Source organism: Triticum dicoccoides, chromosome 7A (assembly GCF_002162155.2).
Source record: "Triticum dicoccoides isolate Atlit2015 ecotype Zavitan chromosome 7A, WEW_v2.0, whole genome shotgun sequence".
NCBI classification, from domain to species: Eukaryota; Viridiplantae; Streptophyta; class Magnoliopsida; order Poales; family Poaceae; genus Triticum; species Triticum dicoccoides.
Genome location: NC_041392.1, coordinates 720,262,133 through 720,271,008, shown reverse-complemented (window position 1 = coordinate 720,271,008; position 8,876 = coordinate 720,262,133). Strand labels below are relative to the sequence as shown.

Genomic DNA, 8,876 nt, shown 5'->3' with positions numbered 1-8,876 from the left:
AACATCGTCTCTCAACAACTTGATGTTCAGAATGACATCAGCCACTCCTAAATCCTTCATCTCAAAACAACGAGATAGGAAATCCTTGACCTCCTTAATAACATTCAGATTTGTTCCGAAAATCAGTATGTCATCAACATACAAGCACAAGATAACTCCCTCGCCCTCACCATGGGGATAGTACACACATTTGTCAGCTTCGTTCACAACAAAGCCTGCAGCTGTTAAAGTTCTTTCAAACTTCTCATGCCACTGTTTGGGTGCTTGCTTAAGTCCGTACAAAGATTTCAGCAACTTGCACACTTTCCCTTCCTAACCATCTAGTACAAACCAATCTGGTTGTTCCATATAAATTTCCTCGTCCAACTCTCCATTTAGGAAAGCAGTCTTAACATCCATTTGATAAACGAGAAGACCATGCGAGGCAGCTAGTGAAAATAGAACTCGAATAGTGGTCAGTCGAGCCACAGGTGAGTAAGTATCAAAGAAGTCTTCACCTTCCTTTTGGGTATAACCCTTAGCCACGAGCCAAGCCTTGTACTTCTCAATAGTACCATCAGGCCTAAGCTTCTTCTTGAATACCCATTTGCATCCTATAGGTTTGCACCCATAAGGACGATCAGTTATCTCCCAGGTTTCATTCACCAAGATGGAATCCATCTCACTACGAACCGCTTCCTTCCAGTAGTCAGCATCTTCAGATGCATAGGCCTCTGAAATAGAACTGGGAGTGTCATCTATGAGATACACAAGAAAATCATCACCAAAGGACTTTACAATCCTTTGTCTCTTGCTCCTAGTAGGAACTTCATTGTTCTCCTCCACAGGACTTTCAAAGTGTTCTATCGAAATGGCAGGTTTGGTAATTGTAACTGGTTCCTGATTCGATGAACTAGGCATCTCCTGATTAGATGAGGTAGCCATATCCTTCATGGGAAATATATATTCAAAGAAAGTCGCATCATTCGACTCCATGATCGTACCGAAATGCATGTCAGGTACCTCAGATTTTACAGCCAAGAATCTATAGCCAATGCTATGAAAAGCATATCCCAGGAAAACACAATCCACAGTCTTTGGTCCAAGCTTCCGCTTCTTTGAAATTGGAGCATTGACTTTCGCCAAACAACCCCATGTTCACAGATAAGAGAGTTTTAACCTTTTCTTCTCCCATTCCTCGAATGGAGTTATCTCTTTGTTCTTTGTGGGGACTCGGTTCAGGATATGACATGCTGTCAATATCGCCTCCCCCCACCATGCCTTGGAGAGACCCGATGTATCTAACATGGCGTTAACCAAATCAGTTAGAGTACGGTTCTTTCTTTCGGCCACCCCATTTGACTGAGGTGAGTAGGGAGGAGTCCTCTCATGGATTATACCATGTTCCACACAAAAAGCATCAAACTCATTGGAAAAATACTCTCCACCACGGTCGGACCTAAGCCTCTTGATTTTTCGATCAAGTTGGTTTTCCACTTCAGCTTTATAGATCTTGAAAAAGTTCAAAGCCTCATCCTTAGATTTCAGAAGATACACACGGCAGTATCTAGTGGAGTCATCAATTAACGTCATGAAATATTTCTTTCCACCTTTTGTCAACACACCATTCATTTCACATAGATCTGAATGTATGAGCTCTAGTGGTGCAAGATTTGTTATTTCCGCAGTCGTGTGAGACATACGAGGTTGCTTAGCTTGCACACACATTTGACACTTAGATCCTTTGAAGGTGGTGAAACTAGGTATTAAGTTCAATTTCGCTAGTCGCGACATGCAACCAAAGTTAACATGACAAAGACGTGAATGCCACACATTGGATTCACTATCGTTGCAAATATGATTAACAAATTTATTGCAAACGTCTGATAAGGATAAACGAAACAAGCCTCCCGACTCATAGCCTTTACTAACAAAGGTTCCATACTTGGATATTACAAATTTATTCGACTCAAAGACAAGCTTGTAGCCATCTCTACACAGAAGAGATCCGCTAACAAGATTTTTATTGACGGAGTGCACGTTCTTCAGCCGCACGATCTTCCCCGAAGTAAACTTCAGATCGACTGTGCCAACACCACGAACAGAAGCACTTGAACCGTTGCCCATCAGCACGGTTGAAGTCCCTGCGGTCTGATAAGACAAAAACATGGAAATATCACCGCATACATCCACATTAGCACCCATGTCAATCAACCAGTCAGGAGAATGACATACTGAAAGAATAGTGGGAAATATACTATACCCAGCATCCTTCATGTCAGTGTCTCCAATGACAACATTAGCAGTCTTGCCGCCTTTCCTAGGATGACGCTTGTCATAGCGATTAGGGCAACTAGGAGCCCAATGATCAGGATCCCCACACACATGACAAGCACCTTTCTTCTTGCCATTCTTCTTCTTGAAGTTCGTGTGTTGCACAGCCTTGTTCTTCCCATCAAACTTTGCTTTTCCATTAAACTTGCCCTTGTTCTTGAACTTGTGGGGCTGAAAGTTCTGCTTCTGTACCACATTGGCACTAGATCCTCCCTCAATACCTCGAGCACGTGTGTCCTTTGCTCTCGCCTTTTCTTCCACATCAAGAGTGCCAATGAGATCCGGGACGGAAAACTCCTGCCTCTTATGCTTCAGCAAGGTAGCAAAGTTCCTCCATGAAGGAGGAAGCTTAGTGATGATACCTCCAGCAACAAACTTGTCCGGTAGCATACAACTGAAGTGCTCAAGTTCTCTAGCAAATGACTGTATCTCATGGGCTTGCTCAACCATGGAGCGCTCTTCAGTCATCCTGTAATCATAGAATTGCTCCATGATGTACACCTCAGTGCCAGCATCCGAGACCCCAAACTTGGCCTCAAGTGCATCCCACATATCTTTTCCATTATCAATTGATGCATAAGCATCAACTATGTTCTCACCAAGAACACTCAAGAGAGTAGCCTTAAACAGAGTATCCATTTTCTGAAAAACTTGTGCCTGTTGAGCATCAAGCTCTCCTTCAGGTTTGCCGAGAGTGGCGTCATAGCAACTCATGGTTTGAAACCATAAGACTGCTCTCACGCGCCACCTCATATAGTGGATACCCTCAAACATAGGAGATCTCATGGAAGCAGCAAAACCACTCAGGGGAAATTGCCTATAATAAGGATTTTGGATTGTTGGAAATATGAGCAATTTACCGAATGATTTTATTAACAGAAATACTAGATAAAGCATGACTAATATAGTAGAGATAAAACAAGTCATGCGTTCTGACAGAGAGAAGGAAAATAGCTTCTGCATATATGAACTGTAGCTTATCATATCTATAGCAGACAGTAGAACTAGTTGCATATATGAGGTAGAACCTAACATATTTAGGGCAAGTACTAGTATGAGAAACTGTGGCAGGATATCTAACAGAAAGAAGAACACATACGGGACAACAGCAGCAGTAGCACTGGACTTGGGGTCGGTGTCCTCGCCAGCCATGTCGTCGAGGAGGTTGTCGACGTCGGGGAAGAAGTCGTCGGAGTCCGGGGCGTCCGTGACGAAGGAGTCAGTCAGTAGTCGCGCAGAGCGCTCCCCAAAAACCTTATCACCCTCCTCCCGTACAGGACTCAAAGAGGTGCGGTTTCGGAGGCGGCTCATTCTCGCAACCCGCGGCGCGTCGTGACGAGGCGTGGCGTGGCGAGGCGGGCGGCGGAGGAGGAGCGCGCGTGGATATCTCTTTTGTTCTCATGCTCGTACAAGTGAGGAAAGAACCTCCCTTATAAGGAGGTCCAACTCCCACTAAACTAGCAATGTGGGACTAAACTTTAGTAGTATCCCTTGCCTTGCACAAATGGGCTAAGTGGGCCTCTAGGACTTATTAGGAATTTCTGAAATAGTTATTGGGCTACCCAAAATAGACTAAATTCCAGCAAAATGTACTCAGCAAAGTACTCGGCAGATCTGAAACATCAACGAATATAATACCCATTATTATAGAGTTTAGTTTGCATATTGTGATAAAATCTCACAAAAACTTTTGGTGGCACTAGTGATGTTGGGAGAGCACATGAGACATGGGTAAGAATGTAAGTTTGGCAGAGGCGACCAGATCCCTGGTGCAAATAGCCCCTCTTCTTCATCTCCAAAAGCATGTCGTTCCAACCGGCTGGTCGCACTCCAGACCAGAGAGAAAAGAGTACAGGCTGAGGGCTGTACAATGGGCGGCGGCAAGGTTGCTGGTGGCGCCACACCGTCTTCAGGTGGGGTGTGACGGGCAGCCGCCGGCGGGTGAAACCAATGCAGACGGTGGACGACGGACATCGACGGCCGATCGAACCCAATGTGGGGCGCCCTGGGTGCGCTACGGGCGTGCGATGTTTCCGTCGAAGTGCACCGCGGTGGAGGAGCATCGAGCCTGATCTGCCTGATTATGAGATTGCGCGTGGTTTTGGTGGCTGCAGCTCCGTGAGATGATGTGGGAAGCAAGGAGATAAAAGAAGCGAAACTGAAGATCCATCTGGGATGCGATCGTCTGTTATTACATACAGAAGCCGAAGAGGAAACGATGGGTCATGAGACGTTTGGGTGACCAGATTATCTTGCTGCGGTACTACAGATTTGGTGGTTCAATTGACCCTGAGGAGGCGGTCTGGTCTTGCCTTAGGTGGGTCAAGTATGGCTGACGTGGCTAAATTGCTGATGTGGACATGTTGCAGGTTAAGATAAATAGGTTAGTGGGGGTGAATTTCTTAGGTATATAGGATAAGGAGAAATACATGTGTGTTTTGTACAATAGAAATAGAGAGGAATATCCAAACCATATGTTGATGTGTTGCGTGAGCGATCAGAAGGTCTTACACCTTGCTCTGTAATGTCATGGCTAAAAGTAGTGCTATTTCTGTCCCCGAATTCCCTATTGCAAGACATGAACTTTGTAGCTTGTCTGAACCAAGGTCTTATCGTTTTGGCTTTGTAAGCTGTGGTAGTGCAGCAAGACATGAATTTTGTATTTAGACATCAAGTCAGTTTTGCTGATCTTGGTGTATTATAGCTTATTGTATAGAAGAAAATATATGGCTTTGCAATTGTGCCAATTACTAAATTAATATGGTGTTTTAGAAGCTTTATATTTATAACTACTTTAGTAAGTTTGCTTACATGCTTGCTATGATATTTCCAGGGCAACAAATAAGCCCCAAGTTCAAACCAAGATCCAGTTGCAAGTTCAAGCCTCTTCATTGGATTCAAACATATCCTAATGCATTTGGAATGGCAAGTTTTAGTCTTTTACCCTCCATGCCATGCTTAATACAAAGTATGAACCTTTGAAGATACGGGTTTTCAATGAACGCAAGTTTAACCCTTTAATGGTCTTTCAAAGATCTTGACACTATTCCGATCTGCATTTTATATGATTATGTTTGACATATTTGAATGTGTGAAGATGATGCGCTAGATCATTTTAATATCGATAGTTGAAAATATGCACGATTATTTTTGGTTAATTATCCTTTTTATATTGTAAATGTGCTGAATGTACATATTGAGATGTGCATGCGGATCGTTTATGATTACAATTCGAAATAGGAGCCAAAGAACATATAACATATGCATTACACAAATCGCTGACAGCCAGACAAGAAAATTTGAATTGCAATCAAAATGCCACCAAATGAAATCCTCGTAAGAATGAGTTTTCATCCATTTCCACCAATTAAAATGAAAACCTAGCTGGGTGCCAAAGGAGGTTTACAGAAATGGGATTTCATTTCATTTCATTTGCAACCCAATGAAATGAGATCAAAAGTGCGAAACAAGCTGTAAATGAATACGGCCCACCGCTCTATGTTTATCCATTCTCCCGGTTCCCCAAATTTCGAACTTCCCAGGGCGAAAAACGGTGAAAAAAGAAAGAAGAAAAGAGGAAATATCCGTGCGTTCTGATTGGTGGATTAGACCCTCCCATAGATCGCGCCCCGCCTATAAAACCCGCGCCCCTCACCGCCCATCCAATCCACCAATCGAAGCAGCGAGAGCAATCCGATCCAGCGCCGCCGCCGCCGCCGCCAAACCCTCCTGCCCACGTCGCGGGAGAGAAGAAGAAGGGGAAGATGGCCAGGTGGAAGGGCCAGAGGAAGAAGGCAGTGACGCGATCCGTCAAGGCCGGGCTCCAGTTCCCGGTCGGCCGCATCGGGCGCTACCTCAAGCAGGGCCGCTATGCGCAGCGCATCGGGTCGGGCGCCCCCGTCTACCTCGCCGCCGTCCTCGAGTATCTCGCCGCCGAGGTAAGCCGTCGATCTTCCCCGCCCTCGAGCGTATGCCTTGTCCGGCTCCGGCCATGTTCCTCTCGTGCTCGCCTCACCAGATGACCGATTTCGTTTTTGGTTGCGCGTCTGCAGGTCCTGGAGCTGGCCGGCAACGCGGCCGTGGACAACAAGAAGACGCGCATCATCCCTCGCCACCTGCTGCTCGCGATCCGCAACGACGAGGAGATCGGCAAGCTGCTCGCCGGCGTCACCATCGCCCACGGCGGCGTGCTGCCCAACATCAACCCCGTGCTGCTCCCCAAGAAGACCGCCGAGAAGGCCGACAAGGACTCCAAGTCCACCAAGACCACCAAGAAGAAGAAGATCACCGCCAAGTCCCCCAAGAAGGCTGCCGAGGAGACCACCGCCACTGAGGACACCGCCAACGCCGAGGAGACCGCCGCCGCGGATGAGGAGTAGCGAGCCTTGGCTGCATAGGATCGGAGGGAGCCTGTCATGTTTCCGAGTTGCGTCCTGTATGTAATCGTTCATGGTTGTCGTTAGTATCGCTTATCGATCCGGGGTTGTTGCTGAACGGAATCTGAAAACTGAACTGTTTCGCCTTCCATTCAGTCTTTACATGTCAATTTGATCCGTCTGCATTGTGCTCATCTCATCTGGATCTTGATGCTGCCTGGATTTCTTTGCTCGTTATGATGTTTTGGTAAATTTGTCATGTCACTGATTGATGTGTTTGGCAGTGAAAGTAATTTGGGTGCTTGGTGGAAAGAAGATGCAGGTGCAGTATGCAAACAACGGATGATCTACAGACGATGATGATGATATAGATGAGTAAGTCCTTATCCAGTATTGTTTCTTGTTCCGAGCAAAACACATGATCAACATATGTATTACTCTCTGCATTTGCATGATCACCAGTACATATTTCAAGTTCTGTATTATGACCAACTTCAAATAGATTATAGTCTTTTTGTTTTTTAGCTTGCCATTGTCTGCAGCATTGTGACTGTCCATAACTGAAAAACAGAGGTACACCTGATCGGTCAGCTGTTTCTTTTCCACATTAGCATGGGTACGAGAAACAACTTATGCCCTCGTCTTAAAGCTTGAGTATGTCATCAAATCCCAGGTATACAGCTATATATTAAGTGTATAGCCACGTCTGAAATAATCAATCCGCTATTGTTCCGTTTACTGATCGAGGAGAATTAAGGTATGATGTTTGAACATTTAGGTCTTGGTTTTTGTTAGGTCATCCCATGTCAGAGAATGCCCGCAAGTTATGCAATCCATTTTCCCATAGGGAATGAAGGCACGAAGTTCCATAATATGGAAGAGGCGGGTCTTCTCTTTTTCATGTATCTAGCTCACTTGGTCGGGTTTTCTTTTTTCTTTTTTAAAGAAACTCAGGGTCTTTTCCAGCTAGCTCATGTACTAGTCCGTCCATCCTTCATCCAGCTTACTACATGTAGTTTCGCGCACACGCATATAAATTGGTACGACTGCATGTAAAGTAGCAATGTGAGACTATTTAAAATATGTTTTGCCTTCTTTCCTAGGTAGTTGGGTTGGCTAAGTTGCGTGGGCTGTGAAAGGCCCAAGCACTGAAATGACTTGTCTTTGTAAGGTGCGAGTAAAAATACAAAAAAAGACGAGTTGAAGGATTGAACTCATGACCTGAAAGACTTGACTAAGTGCTGCCAACCACTCAAACAAACACGTCCTGCTAACCAATTGCTAGCGCCAATATTTAAGAACATACTGCAGCGCCAGATTTCAAATAATTTTTGATTTTTTAACTTTTTGAAAAACAATATTTTTTTATGAATAGCCAAATATTCTTGGACACATGAATAATTGTTGAAATCCTGAACAGATTTTAAAGATGTGAACAGCTTTTTCTGAAAATTCCATTCATTGTTCAGAAAATATGAACAAAATTTGAAATAGGAACATTTTTTTAATTTCACAAACATTTTTTGAAAACATGAAACTTTTATAAAGACTTCGATATTTTTAAATTTTGTGAACAGTTTTTGAAAACTGAAACATGTTTTCAACATTCAGGACAATTTTACAAAATGTGCTTTTTAAACACAAAAATTATGATGAATTTGAGAACATTTTACTAAAGAAAAAATATTATGATGAATTTGGAACATTGTTGTTAAAAAATTCAAACAATTCTGGAAAGCACAAACATTTTTTGAGAAACTGTGAATATTTTTAGAAATTCAGGTTCCTTTTCCAGTTAGTTAACGTACCAATCCATGAATCCTTCGTACAACTTAATCCATCCATCCTTCTTCTAGCTTGCTACATGTAGGACGTATATAAATTGGTATGATTGTATGTAAAGGAGCAATGTGGGACTATTCAAAAATAATTACCTTGATGCTGCATGGATTTCTTCGCTCGTTATGACGTTTTGATAAATTTCAGCAAGTTACTTGTTATTGAGGTCGATCACTGAATAAATAAATACATCTGGGTCAGAGGGAGTGCTTTGGCTTTCATGGATCGACGCATTCTCTCAGCATGACAATGCTCGGGGTATGTCATAATCTATCTGTTCTGACCCTTTTTGGTGGTGGGTCGGTGATTTGGGTGAGTTAGGAGTTGTCAATTTGTCATGTCACTGAT

General features: G+C 43.8%; 1 protein-coding gene across 1 annotated transcript; it reads left to right on the top strand.

Moving 5' to 3' along the window:
* The first annotated feature begins 6,005 nt into the window (after positions 1-6,005).
* On the top strand, positions 6,006-6,888 carry LOC119333329 (protein H2A.5-like). Its single transcript, XM_037606263.1, has 2 exons — positions 6,006-6,251; positions 6,366-6,888. Exons 1-2 carry the CDS (start codon positions 6,078-6,080, stop codon positions 6,690-6,692), a joined length of 501 nt encoding a protein of 166 aa, XP_037462160.1. The 5' UTR covers positions 6,006-6,077; the 3' UTR covers positions 6,693-6,888.
* The last annotated feature ends 1,988 nt before the right edge of the window (positions 6,889-8,876 follow it).

What these genes read in the sequence shown, in the direction of transcription:
- LOC119333329 (XM_037606263.1), top strand. Translation starts at nt 6,078, where the DNA reads ATGGCCAGGTGGAAGGGCCAGAGGAAGAAGGCAGTGACGCGATCCGTC. An exon ending in TCGAGTATCTCGCCGCCGAG is followed by an intron (nt 6,252 to 6,365) that starts GTAAGCCGTCGA and finishes GCGCGTCTGCAG; the next exon opens with GTCCTGGAGCTGGCCGGCAA.